This window comes from Drosophila grimshawi, unplaced genomic scaffold, assembly GCF_018153295.1.
Source record: "Drosophila grimshawi isolate 15287-2541.00 unplaced genomic scaffold, ASM1815329v1 contig_1367, whole genome shotgun sequence".
NCBI lineage: Eukaryota > Metazoa > Arthropoda > Insecta > Diptera > Drosophilidae > Drosophila > Drosophila grimshawi.
In genome coordinates, this window is record NW_025062889.1 from 9,968,333 (window position 1) to 9,986,370 (window position 18,038).

General features: G+C 37.6%; 1 protein-coding gene across 1 annotated transcript in view; it reads left to right on the top strand.

The window, feature by feature from the left end:
- LOC6560727 overlaps positions 1-18,038 on the top strand; it is a 46,420-nt gene that overhangs the window by 10,360 nt on the left and 18,022 nt on the right. The window contains 1 exon segment of the mRNA XM_043215498.1: positions 8,975-9,031. Coding sequence (XP_043071433.1) covers positions 8,975-9,031 — 57 coding nt within the window.

Consider the following 18,038-nt stretch of genomic DNA (forward strand, 5'->3'; position numbering starts at 1 on the left):
TAAAAAAGTACTGTTGCTGAAAAATAAGTTAATTGAATATGGATTCAATTTTCAATTAGATTGAAAACTTTTTCACAGTAGCGAAAGTATATCAAAAAACTCAAAACTTTTCTTCAGATCCTTTGCAAGAAATTTTAATATTTTCCACATTCCCAATGCTTTTCCTTGGTGAAAGGTTTTCCAAACTTTACAGTCTGTATTGTATTGGTAGTTGCCTTTGTCAACACGATTTCTTGACATTCAGTTAGTATCTTTGTATCTGTACATATTCTTCATACAGATACATTTATGAATGTTGCTATTATTTTGTGTACATTTTCAGCAGCTGAGTTAAAGTTGAAGCCGAATTAATTCGTGGTAAATCATTTAATTGTAATTCATTTAATTGTAAACAATCGATAAATTTAGTAAATTAAATCCATTGGGCTGCTGACTAATGCAAAAACTGATCAAGTTATCTAGATTTGATTTATAAAGATTTATTATTTCAGAATTTGAATTTGTAAACAGAATAAATATTTCGTTTTCATAGACAATAATTACATAAATCACACAAAAGTCACTTGAATTTATTATACGTTAATCAAAATATGAGCATAAATAAGCGAATAATCCAAATATAAATCTGTTGGCCAACTGCTCAGTAGACACCTGTTTGGCTCTAAGCACGACTTAAGCCATAATAAGTAATATGCGCAAAGTAAAAGAGATTTGGGCCCATCTTCCTGCACATATATATACAAATTTATATATAGTTGTGTGTATTTTTTGTATTGTGCATATACACAAAATGTGTGTACGTATTTATAACAATTTCGCAGAATGGGCAAAGTGATTTCTGATAAAAAGTTAAGTGGCCCAAAAGCCAAACACAAACAAGAACCAACAAAAAAAACAGAGAAAAAAAAGAGCACAAAAACAGGTTCAACAAAGCAAAGGAGAGCTCAGAGCGTCAGCTGGGGGCACAAGGGTAACATAAATATGACTATATGTTGCAGGCACTTCATGTTGCCTCCTCACACACACACACACACACACAGAGAGATACAGGTAGTCACTTGGGCTGCGTTTAGGCCTAGCGTCTGAGACTGTTTTGGTGCTAGAGACGAGAAAACACTCGACTCGAATAAAAGCCCTAAACAATAAAAAGACCTCAATATTGAGCCCACAATGCTGCGTACAGGTTGCGGCTCGTTGAAGTAAAGGATTCCAGTCAGTCTTGGCCTAAAGAGGCAGCCATTAACCTGGCCAACTGATGCGCAGTCGACTCCGTGTCTGCTGTTTACGGACTTTACAATGTCTTCGCCCTTTCTTAGCCAAATGAAATAAAGAATAATTGTCATTTGGCATACACCATTGGCTTTTTGTCTGCTCTTTCGATTCTGATAGCTGATTTGATTTAGATAGCCAAAAGACTCATAAATATTCTTACTTATCTTGATTAAATGCTTAACAGAATCAAGGACTGTTAGCAGTCAAAGTTGCAACAGAGTGTTAAAACTATGTTAATTGGCGGAGCTGTTGACTTGACGATTAACAGCAGACGATTAACAGCTGTTAATCGTCATCATTAAATACCTTAACTTATTTGATTTACCAACTTAAAAATTAATAAGAATGATCGGTTGAGTGTTGCCCTGACTAACATAAATTATACATGTCAATATTGTGTATATATAATTGTGATGTGTGTTTTATAAAAGGCTTTATTATTTATATTAGGCGCCTAAAAATGAAGGTTCCAGAATAATGGTATGGTTTTGATTTCATTATTGTGATCTTGAAATACTGGAAATTCTAATGTTGTCTTAAACAGATACTTAAATGCCTAATTTTAGGAGTTGGATTCGGATATTTTAGTAGACAAAACAGTGTTTCTTACAATAACTCATCTTTCAACAGACTTTTCCTATGGCAGCTATATAATATGGGTGTTTCTGGATACGAAGCCGATTCATTCGGTAAACTTAGAAAGCCTTTCACAGGAATATACAAATTTTAACACTCACTAATTCTCCAGCTGTATTTATATATTTGCAAGCAACTCTGTTGCAGAAGGATTAACAAAAAGAAAGTTCTACAATACTAAATAAAAGCCTAATAGAAAGCCAGCAGGAGAAGGGGCAGCCACATTCTGCAAAGTTAGTAAGCGTCGTTAGTCATCAGCTTGAAATAGCACACTTTCGGAATATGTATCCATCAGATACTTACCGAGATATACACTTGAGCTAAGAAAAAAGAAAGAAAAAAAAAAATGATTTGCTTTAAAAGGGCAACACTCGAGCAATTTTCACAGCTCATCCCGGCCTTCCTTGTTGCGCTCAGCTTGGGGTTTTGTGGGCCACCGTTTGGGGGAAGTCACGTTGCGAATGGGGCACGTAGCATGTTGTAGCGCAAAACGCACGTATGTGTCTGAGTCTGAGTCTGAGGCGCCAGTGACTGCAAAGAAGAAAAAAACCTCTGGTTATAGACCGTTTGTCATGGGCGCATCTACAAGATACACAGATACAAACAGACACTCTTGCCCCAAACTTGCCAAAATGAAAGACAAAAGCAAAGCCAAAGCCAAAGCCGAAGCCGAAGCAAGAAAACCAAAAAAAGCAAAGCCAAGGCACAAGTGCTATGCGTATCTGTAAGATACAAGATACAAGACACTGCGCAGCGAAGTTGATTGAGGATTGTTGTCGTCGTCGTCGTCGTTGGACGGCAACGGGACAACAGACGGACGGACGACTCTTATTTTGCGCCTTTTGCTGAGAACGCAAAAGTTGGCAGCAGCTGTTGCCACAGGATGGAGCAACAGATACGTTTTGTCCATTTTAAGAGCCGCAACAGCCGCGAATATTTTCAGCCAACTTCGATGTGTGTGTGTGTGTGTGTGTGTGTGTTGGTGTGTGTATCTCAAAGGAAGCGAACGCAAAAAAGCAACGCATAAAATATAAATGAAATAAAATTGTCTGTCCTACAGACTGTGCTGTGCTCGCACAGATACAAAGATGCACAGCCACAGATACAGATACAGATACAGATACACCAGGCAACATTGTTGTGTATGGCCAAAAAAAGAGCGAAGAAGAAGAAAAGGATGACAACGAAGGCGTCTGTTTAAGCTCGTTGCTGCTGCATACCCTGCCAGCATTACAAATTCGTAAAAATTGCATGTTATCGATAACTATCGATAAGTATATAATAATAATAATACAAGATATTTATGCGCGTATGTATTATATACATATGTACTACACATATATATATATATATGTTCTCATAATCTTGATCACAGGGTAACTCTAGGTTGTGCATTCTCCATCTCTCTCTTTTGCACTCTTACTTATTCTCTCTTTGGCTGTGGCGTAATTTATGTTAACGCAGATCGAAATATAAATCTTTTAGCCATAACATATCGTGCTATTAATTTCATTGTAAAATGGCCACTGGGCAAGGTGGAAAGCAACGTTGGCCAAAATGCCGATTTTGGCTTTTGATAAGCGCAAAGCGAAAATTATGAAAAACAACGACAAATTGTAAATATTTATTTACAGAGACTAAAATCCTCGAACTTGAACTATTTTGTGGCCAACAAAATTGTCAGCTAATATATGTATTTGTTTGAACAGCTACTAAAAATAAAAAAAAAAATAGGCGTGAAATCTTATCAAAGCGTAGCAAACAGCGAACAGTCGAAATACAGCGCAAGTAGTCGAGGCAAATGCACACCAATTAACAGCACAACAACAGCAAGAACAACATGAAGAAGAAGAAGAAGCAGAACGATAGCAATATAAAGCAAGTCAGTGCTAATGATAATCGCCCAACGAAACGCAAAGCAACTTCACCAACAACAACAAGTGCGCGTAGTAATAAAGCTTGAAAGCTGAAAAGCAAACAAACACACGGCCAGAGACGCGAAAAGAGCCACCACATTCACAGCTCGAGTGAGAGATAACAAATGACAGAGAGCAGAGCAGAGCAGAGAGAGAGAGCGACACACTCAACAGGGAATTCCCTCTGTTGCTGTCTCTGCTGCTGCTGCTGCTTGCGATTGAACGAATGGCAGACCAAATTGAAAGCTAAATTAAGAGCAAGCGCAAGAGAGAGCGCGTGAGAGAGAGTGTCTGTGCTGAGAGTGCTTTGAGTAATATAAAGAGTGAGCGCGTGCAACGTATATAATTCAAAGGAAATTAATCATAAATGTGAATAACTTTTCATAATTGCTTTTTTGCGTTGTCAGCCGTTTTGGCATTTTTACAGTTTTTACTCATTGCGCTCGTTGCTGTGGTGTGAACAACGAAATAGAAGAAGAAGAGGAAGAAGCACAGATAGATGTATGTTTATACATATATGCAAATGTGTGTGCGTGTGTGTGTTTGTGTGCCTTTGTTCAGTCTCTGCTGTGTTAACCTTCATGTGTGTGCGAGAGCTTATCTCACTCACGTTAACTGTGTTTGCTCATCATCAAGCACAAGTCATCGGTATACACGTAATCACATGGGTTAATCATAAACGAGCATTTCTCTATTTGAATAGTAGTAGTAGTTTAGTAGTCGTAGTCGTCGCCATTGTGTTCGCATTCAGGGCAGTCCCCAATTAATCTTATTTTTGTTTTCTTTTATTATTCGTTTATTAATTAATCATTTTGAATTATGTATATAAATTTACACCTTCCTCGGCACATAGCAATTTTATCAGCATTATTTTGTATTTTATGACAACCAGATTTTTTCCAGGAGAACAATTTATTTATTGTGCTTTTATCAGCTGTGAATAGGCTTATAAACAGTTTACTTAACTTAATATATAGTTTGGCAAGAAATTGTTTGGATTTTTCCTTATGCATAGATACATTTTGGCAAGGATGATTAGATACTCTGTTGCAAATTGTAAATATACAGTTTGTCTAGAAAGTGGTGTTTTTACAATAAAATGCAATAAAAATAATTCTATATTTCTGCTGAATTTTACAATTTGCAATCTGTGGCAACAGATTAACTAATTTGTGGCTTTATTGTGCTCTTTAAATCTAAATCATGAAGCGTGTATTTCCCACATCCTCCTCTCCTCTCCTCTCCTCCTGCCATCACCACTCGTTCTTCGCGTTCCACATTTGCAGTTTAATTGTTTGGTTTTTTTTACGAGTCGAGTTGAGTCGAGTCGCCCCCACGCACTTTGCCACACATTCCTCGCATATTTAGCGGAGTCTCACGTGGGACTTGGCTCCAATTTGCAACTGCAACTGCAATTTCAATTCCAATTCCAATTTCAATTCTGATTCCGTTCGGTGCAGCAGCAGCAGCTGTAAATGTAACTGGATTTTGGGCCCAGCCCCGTTGCGTTCCGCCCCTTTGCATACATATATACTATATACATATGAATTGATGCCTTTTTATTTGATTTAATTAAATATGCAAACAGCTGCAAAAATTGGCAGCCGTTGGAAAAGAGAAAAAAAAGTTGAGCCCAAACACCATTACTCTATGAATATAGCACATTTATTTTTATTTGTATTATTTTTTAATTTTATTTTGATTGCTTTCGTTTTGTTTGGCATTATTACAAATTCCAAGCGATAGAGCAAAGAATATTCCGTTTATTGTTTAGTAAATACACACACTCACACACACATGCGAACAGTACAGAAAGAATTAAAATATAAATATAACAAGAACAAGAACAACAACAATAACAACAAGAGTAGCAGCAGCAGCCGCAATAAAGTCGAGCACTTTAATTACGCAATCAACAGGCGCATATGCAAAAATGTTGTGGTTTCTGTTGTTGTTTTTTTACTTTTATTGCTGCCGTTGAACATTTCATTTCATTTGGTTTCTGTGCTGCTTCGCATATTTCATTTGCTGCGGCTGCTTTGCGCTTGTCTACGTCACAGGCAAACACAACGATTTAATTGAGAGCACCGCTGACAGCCGGTGAGTGCGACAGAGAGCGAGCGAGAGAGAGAGTGAGAGAATGTAAAAATATAATGCAAAAGAAATTACAGCGGCGGCTGCGACGCCGACTGCAGCAGTGTTGATTTTGTCATCTTCCTCTTGCTCTTCTTTGACAATATTTTCGGATATGCTTTTTTTTTTTTTGTTTCAAATGACGTTGCGAATTTCGAGTGGATTTGCTGCACTTAACTCCCCCAGACACACTCGGTCAGTTGGCTAAATGGCAGTTAAAACGATTAACAGAGTTCACCTTCAAGGGAATGATGCAGCCGGCAGCTGTCAATGAGTCATTGGTAGTCAGTCAAGTAACAGTGACTGCAATGTGTCAATGTTAATTTGTAACTGTGTAAATGTGTATGAATGTAAATAGACATTTCTAACATGCAAGTCGCATTAACGTATTCTGAATAACAGGGCTATTAAATAAATTGCGTATGTATATTGTGTGTGTGTTTACATTTTATCTATAACTACCAGCAACACCTCTCCAAGGTATTGAGTCATGGCTGAGGCATTCACATATTTGTTATTTGTTTTATAAATCTAAATTTATCCAACTGAGAACAAAAAAAAATAACAAATAACTGCGACCTTCTCAACTGACAAGCGAAGCACGAGAAGCAACAGGGAAAAAGGAGTAGCGAAAAGGCTGCATGCAAATTAAAGCAGCGGCCAGGCACTCAGCATTTATGGCAGGCGACTGCAGGCAGCTGCGCTCAGCAGGAATCAGGCGAACAACAGAGACAGACAGACAACGCAAGAGAGAGAGAGAGAGAGAGAGAGAAACAGAGAAGAGAAGAAACGGTGAAGAGTTGTGAACGCAGGTAGCATAAAACGCGACCGCGATTTGCGCACGCATCAAATGAAAAGAAGAACAAGCTTAAGAAAGAGTAAAAGACGAAGAAGATGAAATAGTAGAAGTAGAAGAGGAAAAGGAGCCATTCGCTTAAGCTCGCGCTATCTCTCTCTCTCTCATTCGCTCTGTAGTTGCCCAAGAAGCGGCTGTCGTTGTGTCTGCTGCGGCTGCTTTACCACCTGCCGCACTTGTTTACGACCGCCGACTTGTTGGCGTCGAACGAAAGCGGAAACATGCGCATCAAGGCACACACACACACACATACACATAAAAAAAAATAAGCATAGCGACTAACAACAAGTCTGAAATTGGCAATTGGCCGTCGTCATCATCAACTCATGCGCTTTGCTTTGGCTCTTCATTTCTTTTGCTTCACTTTAAAACTTGTTAAACCAACCAGTTTAGCTTTTGCAGCTGTGTGCGTGTGTGTGTGTGTGTTTGTGTGCTGGGGAAGCCGCTTATTGTTATGTTCTTTTTGTTTTTTTTTTCTTTTTTGGTTCTGCTTCGTCTTCATCAGCAGCTTCGGCCTCTGCTAATTGTTGCTGCAAATGTTAATAAATACAATTAGCGAGTGTGTTTGAGTGTGTGAGTGTGTGTGTGAGGCATGAGCTCAGCTGAGTAAGCACTCATGACGTCACACACAGTTGAGCTGATTGCGTAACCTCAAAGATGAATCGAATCGCTTTACTCAGTTAAATATCATTTAAGGTTTATTTTCTAATTTGCACAAAACAAGTTTCACGCAGAGAACAAAACTAAGCAGAAATTGTTGCATACTTCGCGGCGTCGGCAGCAATCTTTTTTCTTTCTTTTTTTTTTAAGTTGCTGCTTATCAGCGACAGTGTTCAAAGTGCAGCTCAGCTGCTCGCGATTAAAGTACGAGTTCGAGTGCGAGTCCGACTATATAGTCAGTCATATATATATATATATATATATACATAGAACGCATGAGCACTTTTTACAACAGCGCAAGACAATAATTTCAGTTTGCGTTGCGCTGATAACGTTTAATCGCACTTTATTTTGTAATTTCTACTTTGCACAGCAGCAGCAACATTTACTTATCACAACGAAATTGTGCAAATGGCAACTAAATTGCGCAGGCCACAAAAGGCCACAAACGAGATGAGGCAGAAGAGTCCCCCCACCCCCAAAGCATAAGCTGAGGAATGTGACCAAATTTATGAACAACATTCAAATGTGCGTCATTCCAATTGGCTGGGTCAACAAAAAATTAAAACAAAAAAAAATGAATGTGTAAAAAAATATAGAAAAAAAGCTGCTCAAGTCTCGTCAAGCTGTTTTGATTATTATTTGTGATTTTTGTTTTCATTTTTTCTTTTTTCTTTTGAATGGCGAATGGGAATTTCGCCACATTTTGCGATCGCTGCGAATTTATTAATAGAACATTTAGGATTCTCTATGCGTTTCTTCAATTCGCGTAGACAAAAGTTTATTTCGCTAAATCTTCGTGTATATACATGTATATATATATATATAAACACACACAGCTACTTATGGAGATGAGTGTATGGGCAGACACACATTTAAAATTAGCAAACATTTCACAAAGATCACGAAAAATAAATATACACTAATGTATACCCATATCGATTATATATATATATATATATCTATATACATATGTATATTATGTGTTTCTGTGTGGCACTATTAAGAGCAGGATTCTTCACAAATGTGTTTAGCTTTGATGTCCTCCGTTTTGCAACAGTTTTGTCAGTGAATTACCCAAAGTTGCTGTGTGTGGCTTGTTGAATGTGCTGTGTTGCACACACACACACACACACACTTGACGTCACTGAGAGTGAAATGTCAGTGTCAATGCGTGGGGGGGCCTCGACATTTGGTATAAATAAAAGATTAAATAGATTTTATTTTGCTCTTTATTTGTATTTGTCTGTCTGCGACAAACGAAACACGAATTGAATACAATGCGAACAAAATAAACGAATACATTTGAAAATAGAAAAAAGGCAATTATATTTCAGATTCTGCGGAATTTTCGAAGAATTTTCTAATAACTCGTAGCTATTAATTTGATGACAGCAGCCAAGCAAATTAAACATCAACCGAATCATACAATGTGTATGCGAATAAATCAAAGCGAATGTTTTATATTAAACACAATTTGTTTGCTTCTCTCTCGTTTTAGAATCAACTGTGAATTCGCGTAAAAATGCCTTGGAAACGTCACGCGAAAAACTTAAGGGTAAGTTGCAAAATGTTCAATGTGTCATTAAAAATGTTTATTATTTTTAAAATATTTATTTGCTTTGTGTTATGTGATTTTGATTGATTGATCTTCTTTTATAAAAGAATTAATTAGTTTTCCTTTAGCTATACACATAATAATAGTGACAATCATATCTATAATAATAATGATTGAGGGATTTAAAGTTCTTTACAAATCTGATTCTTAAATTGAAAGTATTACAAATATTTTATGAACTTTTCTTGGGTTTTCAACCAATCAGCTTAATAGTCTTTATAATCAATCAATTATTATTATTTATTTTTTAAGAGCTGAATGCTTGAATGAAATATAAATCAAATACAAAGTAAATTTTAAAAAAAGCTGTATAAATCAATTTAATAAGAGTTTAAATTGGTTTACCGAAGAAAGAGTAATAACTGCTCTTATTTATATATATTATATATAGATATGTATGTATATATATATGTGTGTGTGTGTGTTTGTAGTTGTGCTTGTGCATTGAGATATATAGTTCTGTTGAAATCTCATTTTGTTTAACACAATTGCCAACCGAATTGTTAATATTATTTGTTGGCAACAAAAGTGGGCCAATTTAAATTTCATTGCCCCTTTCCCGAGCACATATGTATGTATGTATGCGTGTGTGAGTGTGTGTGTGTGTGCGTAGCGTATCATATCACACATAAGTGCCTATCAGGGCAGTTGATAATGAAAGTGAAATCGCAAAAGACCAGCTGGCAAATAAAAATAACCGTTAATCGTATAAAAAATAGCCTGTAAATACGCACACACACACATGTGTATATGTATGTATATATGTATATATATATATATAGCACAGACATATAGAGTAGCATGCTTAAGCTGTAATCTCTTTTTCATACGCACATAAACATATTAAATTCTGCACAAGTGTGTGTAATTCTGTGTGTGTGTGTATATATATATATACCATTTTCCACGCAACGCATATTGTTATTATTATTTTATTTGTTGTGCATGTGTGTGTGTGTGTGTGCGTGTGTACTTCTATCATGAATCACGCCATTCGTTTTTTATCAAGCCAGGCGACTTCTATTTTATGCTCTCACACACACACACATATTTTTATCAATATTTCCGAGCATTGACATATACACATGTATATAGTATTACATATATATAATATATATATAGAGTATAAATGGGCGCATGGGTCTATGTGTAATTGCCTGGTGCTTGTCAGCTGTATAATGGCTGTATTAAACGGCTTTACACATGAAAAAAAAAAAACACAACAAATCAAAAAACTGGCACAGCGGAAGACGACTAGAAGCGGAAGAGGAGCGGGGAGGGAAGGAGGAGTAGGTTAAGCGGTGGGAGGTGGATTGGTCGCTGGTCAAACAGAATTTCGTTTGTGGACGAGTCGATTTCGTTGTCACTGATAGCCAGATAACAGCAAACAATGGACAATGAACAGGCAGACAGGCAGACAGACAAATCGACAGACGGCACTATGAAGGTCAACTCCAAATTGTGGCTTGTCCAAACATACATACAAAGATAGATCAGAGTATGCCACAGTCGGTTCTATATATCATTAATGAATAATACGAAACGTGGCTCAATTACACCTCTTCAATTTGGTTAGTTTAGGCAAGGGAAAAGCCCACACACTTCAGCCATATCTGATTATATTTAAATATTATTGAACTTGCCATTAAATAATTGATTATCAATTATGTTGGGCTTAATCGGGCATTACAGATAGAATTATGCTAAATACTCATTGTAAGACACAAAATAATTTCATTTGAATAATTGTTTATTGTGTGTTGACCTCTTTTTAGAATTTAAATGGGTTTTTCACTTGCTGCCGGTCAAGTGTTCAAGTGGTGATTGAAGAAACAGCTGTGGAATTTGGAAAAGCACTTGACCTAAAGCCAGAGAAAAACAAAATAATTAGAAAAAGAAATTGTCTTTTTTTGAAGCTGACAATAATTGTTGTGAAAGTCAATAGAAATATTTGAAAATAATACAATAATTGCATAGAAATATGCCAGAGCTTCAACTAATTCTTATAAATATATTCTTTTAAAATTGACTTCGCTGAGAGTAATCCAAGTGTGTATCAGTTAAAGTTATATACAAATGTAGATAAAGAAAACACCTCCGTAAATGATTATTGATTTGCATCTAGTTGCAAGCGAGAGTTCCGAGAACACTTCAAATCTAATTAGGACAAGCGATGCAGAAGGTGCAAGGATATTCAGCCTTAAACACTGCTGGGGATTTCCACAGAAGCAATTGACGAGCACTTCGAGGACTACCTGCCTGCAGCGAGGATCTGTTCGCTGTTGAGATTCGTTTGTTTTGCAGTCAAGTGGTTTCTCTTTGTCTCTCTCCATCTCTCCCTCTCTTACTCTGGCAATCCCTTTGTTGATCAAATGTCAAGTAGACATCTTCGGGGCAGGCAACATGGCTGGCGCTACCAGTTGCCAGGCAGTGGCAAACTATTGACCTGGCCATTTGCCGAGCGTTTCTATTGATGATTTTATGGGTTTTGCCCGCGAAAAAAAGATGTGATTTTAATGATGCCATCGAGTCTGCATTGGGATTTGCAGTTGCAGGTAAAAAGCTGCGCAAATCCATTGACGCAAGTCATTAAGCTGTCTCGCTGCAGTCTGGGGCAGTATCTGATAGCACGCAGCAACAGCTGCCACAATGCCACAATATGCGCAGCTATTTAGAATAAGCAGGAGATGCCAACATACATATCTACACGCATATACACAATTGTAGTCCAGATACAGATACAGATACACTCTGCAAAAAAAGAGCAACTACATTTTTAATTTTCAGTTGTTGTTTTTATATTTGCCCTCAAAAAATGATTTAGAAAACAAGTGTTTTTCTTTACTTAATTAAAGTATACATTTTTATAAAAATCTAGAAAAAATAGGTATAAATTTGTGCTAAAAATAAGATTTTTGCATTTCTACATTTTAATAATAGATTGATTATAATATAGAAAATATTCATTTTTATTTTAAAAATAGATTTGACAATTTCAAGAATTTTTCGTTCGTATATTTGCAAATCATTTCCAAAAACAATAACAGACTTGCTAGTTCCCGGCATGATTTTCGAAATTTCAGTGCGATTTTTGTATTTTTGCTGAGTGTACAGATACAAGATACAAGATACACGGCACACAGTCAGCGGCAGCTGAACATTCACAGCATATTTTCATTGGCGTCGCAAGTCTGCGATCGTCGTCGCATTTACTGCTCGACTGCTTAATATAAAACCAAATTCATAGACGCCGCAGCAGAATAAGTGGCAAGCGGAATGTGTGTGTCAGTGTGTGTGTGTGTGTGTTTTTGTATGTGTATAAAAGTATCTCGTAGCTACAGCTACGCACAAAGCTCTTTCACAGTCGCCCAACTGGCGATTCCCAATCAGCAGCAACAGCAGCAGCCAAGGCGAGTACAACACACACATCAACACACACATCAACACACACTACACACACACATGCACAACTTAATACTTGTTGTATTTAGACAACAAGAAGAACAGCAACAACATGACACACAATGAACTCATACGATGTGCTGATACCTCGACAACAATCAAGCAGAGACACACAACCAGAGAATTATACTCGAAATAAAAACTCACTCACACACACACACTCACTCACACACACACTCACACACACACTCACACACACATGGGGAGGCCAGCACATGGTAAATGTTGGGCGCACTTTCAGTTAGATTCTCATGAATTGTAAATACAAATATAAAATAAAAAAAAACACAACCCAGCGGAACTTTCTACAAATAATGCTATATTTGTGCAGAGAAATTGTCTTGGCAATCATAAATATTAATCTCAGAAAAGATCTTTAGATCGTTTGCCATGACAGCTATATAATTTAGTAGTCCGATCTCGACGATTTGTGGTCCACTTGTTGGATATAGTATAGAAGTCATGACTAATCAGTTTGCTTTGCATCACTTACTAAACACAAATGTTTTTCATGGAAGAACCTATCTTTTGACCGAATATTCCTGTGATAGCTATAGGTTATAGTAGTCATATTGCAACGATTTCGTATCCATTTGTTGAGTTTGATTGGGATAATTGGTAGACAAGAAAGTGGTTTATCCCATAACTCATGATGAAATAGTCTGATATCAAAGATATTTTGTCTATATATTAAGAGCATATTTAAATTCATGCATAGTGAGTTTGGCGAGGATAATTTATTAAACAAAAAAGTTGTTCATATTAAAAGTCGTGTTTCAACTAATTTTTCAAATAACAAATGGAAAATGTTCATTTCTGGCAAAATTGTTGTTCAATTTTTGTTATGCATAAACCACATAAAAAAATATTAATTTATAAAAAAAAAAGTAAACAATTAAAGAAATGAAAATTGTTTATTTGCTAACAGTAACTTCCTGTTCCTGCTGAATGTTAATCATAATTGTTGCTCGTGTTTTGGAGCATGCAATGCAAAAAGTAATGTGGCTTTTTTCAGTACATTCTTCACGCAGTCAAGCTACAACTGGGAAACGATGTGTGTGTGTGTGTGTCAGTCAGTCTGTCATGTCTGTCGGTTGCCTGTCTGCTTATCAGACTGTCTGCATGATCGAAAAATGTTGCTATTGGCAGTCAAGCACGGCCAGCAGAGCCAGCCAGCAGAGCCAGCCAGCTGCCAATGTTCAATCGGCATGACTATGGATACATTTGGCGTAGATACGATACAAAAAAATACAATATACAATTTACAATATGCCAAATAGCAAACTCAAACACAAATATGCAAATGCTCATGACGTGCGCGCACTTAGCGATTTGCCGTTGTTGTTGTTGTTGATATTGTTACTAGTCTGTTATGGTCTGGCAACTATCGCCATTCATAGAAGAGAAACACACACACACACACTCACACAGGCAAACACACACACATACATAAGTACATACATGTACAATCGTAGTTGGTTTATTGAGTTATGCAAATTTTAACAGCAATTGACACTGTTAACAGCAATGCACACTGTTAACTCACTGTTAAACAGAGAATTAAGTTCAATAATAATTATTCTTACATTTCTGTTAACTCACTGTAAGACAGACAACTTATTTCAATAATAATTATTATTACATTTCTGTTTTAAGTATATGCTTTTTATTTTCTATGTTTTTATATATTCTATTCTAATTTTGTTATTGTAGCTGTCTGAATATAGGCACTTGGTAAATGTTGCGTGTCAACAAATGAGCAATCAACATTTTAAGTGGACTGTTCGCAACGACCCCAGACTTTGACTTTATCTCCCCTTCTCTCTCTCTCCCTCTTTCTCTCTCTCTCTCTCTCTTTCTCTCTCTCTGGCTTTGTCTGTCTGTCGCACTTTGGTCACATTTCTGTCTAATGTCTAATGTTGACTAAGGTCCAAATTGATTTAGTGCTGACGCATAGCCTGACTTTTGTTGGCCTTCAGCAATGTTATGGCTGACACATGGCAGAAGCCCCACCACAACCAATGAGCCTGATGTAATTGAATACACATATATACATATATATTTTCTTGTCAGTCCTTACAGTTAACTGTGCTGACGCCCAAAACTATGCAACGCACTATTACTTATAAGCTGTTGTTGACTATTTTTCAGTTTGATTAGGCGTAACGCACTCAACACTCAACTTTGGCCTGTTTGAGCTTTTTTTTTTTTGTTTTTCTTCTTTTTTTTCTTGATGGCCACTCAAACTTTTGAGCTCAATACTCAAAGCTCAACAGGTCAACACATTTTAGCACTCTTCACTGTTAAGTGGCTGCTCTCCATTTCGCTCTCACTTATACACACACACACGCTCACTCACTCACTCACTCCCAATTCTTTCTCTCCACTTTTCGCCACATTCAATTAGTTTTGATTGTCGCTTCGTTTTCGTCCATTTCACGACGCTGTCGCTGCTGCTCAATTAAAGAAGTTAACCTTATTGATTACGTTTAATATATCGACGCAAGCGACGGCAAAACTCCAGCCTAAAACATTCAACCAGACCAGCCAGCAGCAGAAGCAGCAGCAGCCAGACGAGACGCGAGTTCAAACCTGTTCCATCAACAAGAGTCGTCGAGTGCAACAAAAACAACAATAACAAAAACAACATTCAAATCGTGGGCAGTTGTTGTTTGTAGTGGTGTGTGGAGGGAGGGGAGGAGGTTGTTTCATGTGCACGAGCGGTAATAATAACAAAGTTGGAGCCGACAACGTCGCCAGCATTGCTGAACTGTCCAGACATGATCACGTCGCCAACATTGTTTCTGTTGTTGTTTTTATGCCTGTTGGCTCCACTGATTGTTTGTGCTTTGCTTGTCCGTCTGCGTTGGAGCCGCCACTTTGGCGGCACTGTTCGATCGTAGCTTCTGGTTGCAATGAATGTCTCCCATCTTTCGTCTACTCTCCTCTACTCCTCGCTTCGTGCTCTCTTCGCACACTCTTACTCGCTCTCTCTTACGTTTCGCCAGTTAGCTTACTCTCTCTCTCTCTCTCTCGCTCTCTCTGTTGCGTTTAATGGTTTCATTTGGCAAGTGTGTGTGTTTGCGTGTGTATATCGATTACCCAATGCGTGAATGAATAAGACGTCGTCAAGCAACGGCTGCAGTTTTGGGGCCACTTGTGTCTATTGCAAAGTCTACCTCTCCCTCTCCCGCTCCCGCACACATGTGTTAATTGTTCTCTCTGTGTGTGTCTGTGTGTTTATTTTTAAGTCAATCGCTTCGAACGACGTTTTATTGCATGTAATCAATCGTCGCGTGTATGCAAGAAGTAGAGAAGGAGACGGAGGAGAAGGAGACAGAGTGAAAAGCCTGTTCAACTCTATTCAATTGCTCACATTACACATGTACACACACACATACATATGTATAGATGTACAGTTACTAATGCACAAGCTGAACGCTGCTCGTCATGGTTTTATTGTGTTTATTGATTAGATTGTTTACCTTTTTTGTGATATCATCAACGGCGTGTTGCTGCTGCTGCTGCTGCCGCTGTCGACTCTTATCGTGCGTCAACTGTCTAAATATGTGCATACACATGCATACACACACACACACACACACACACACACACACACACACACACACACACACACACTCATACATATACGTAAATGTTTATGCACATTAAGACAATGTTTGTTTTCGTTAGCCATTCTTATCGATTCACTTCCGTTTGATTTGCTTTTTGATATTCTTTGCTTCTCTTGGCCAGCAAATTAACAGTTAACCGTATTCATTGCATTTGTTGTCACACGCAAAATTGCGTGATTAATCGAAAATCGAATGCTTGAAAATGTTACAAGTCATTGCACTGTTTTTTCCCCTTATCAATAACTTGATTGCTGTAATCAGCCCGTAAATTATTCTGAATTGCTACAAACAATCCAAGCAACTAGTTGCTTAGAATCTGATTATAAACAAGAGACTTGAAGTCTATTAGAAAAATGAGAAACGTATATTTAGCTATTAATTGCAATATCAATATCAATCAATATAAAACTCGCATTTGCGAACTCCTCCAAAAAACCACAAAGAAAATCTAATAAAAATTAACGCAAAATTTGTACAAGCAACAGATATCTACACACACACACATACATACATGCATACATATATAAACACACACATGCATAGAAATACAGTCAGCGAATGGCGCACTAAAGTAAAATACACAACAAAAACAAAGTCAATTGATCTAATAAGCCAAGAACGCGCTGGCGGCGCTCGCTCATTTAAGCAGCAGCAAGCAGCGAATTCTTTTATTCGCTTTTGCTCATACTACAACAACAACAGCATCAGCAGCAGCAACCACAATAGAACAATTTGCGCGCGGAGTGTTTTGGGGCTTCCCTGAGCAACAGGGAAAGCATACATACATATGTGTGTGTATGTGCATGTATATATATATATATATAAAGCACAGCACAACCATACACACGCACACACACAAACAGCAGAAACGACGCGCAACAGCCGACGACTTGGCACTTGCTGACTAGCTGACTTGTTGTTCCTCTTCTTCTTCACATATACGACAGTATGTGTATGTGTACAGGGCCGGTTCAGTGATGATGCGGCGCACTAAAAACAAACAATACCACATGGATCAGCTCTGTTAAATGGTGTATATGTAAAGCGCTCTGTCAGCATGTGAAACAAGAAATGCTCAACAAGCATATGCATATGTGTGTCTGTGTATGTGTGAGTACTTATGTATTGTCGATTTGGACGATTGAGCGATGTGTAAAACAAACCGCGTTCCGTTCGTGTGCGCACACACAGTGACGTCGGCAGGCGGCGGCACAACAACAACAGTAGCAACAGTTGATCGAACATTCGAAAATCGAACGTCGTGCTGTTAAGTTGGCCTGCCCGGAACGGAACGGAACGCAACGCAGCGAAAAACGAGAAGCGAATAGAACGCGATAGGCGGCGCAGGCCGAGTAATAGTGAAACATAAACAAAATAGAAACCACTGAAGAACGAACGTGTAGGCGAAGAGCGCGAGTCGAGTGCAAGTTTTGAATTAATCAAATTAGATCACAGCAACAACCACAACAACAACAACAATGGCAAAGTGAGTTTGAGTTGAATATGAATATGAATATGTCATAATATGCTAATAAATCAAATGAATCCAAAATTCAAAGTGCAAAAGTCGTCTCGCTTTATTTAATTAGAAAACATGGGCAACAACAAATCGTTAAAATTGCTCAGTGCAAGTGTTGCAGCAAATTCAAAACAATGTTTTACAATTTAACAATAATAAAATAAAAATATATATATTTACTAAAACCAAAGGAAAGACGCTGCAGTGATAGCGAAGTTTTGTAGCGCGCCACAAAAAAATAAAACAAGACCAGCAACAGAACAACGATAATAATAAAAACAACAACAGCAACAACAACAATAAACTGGGCAACCCCCGCTGTTGTAGTTGT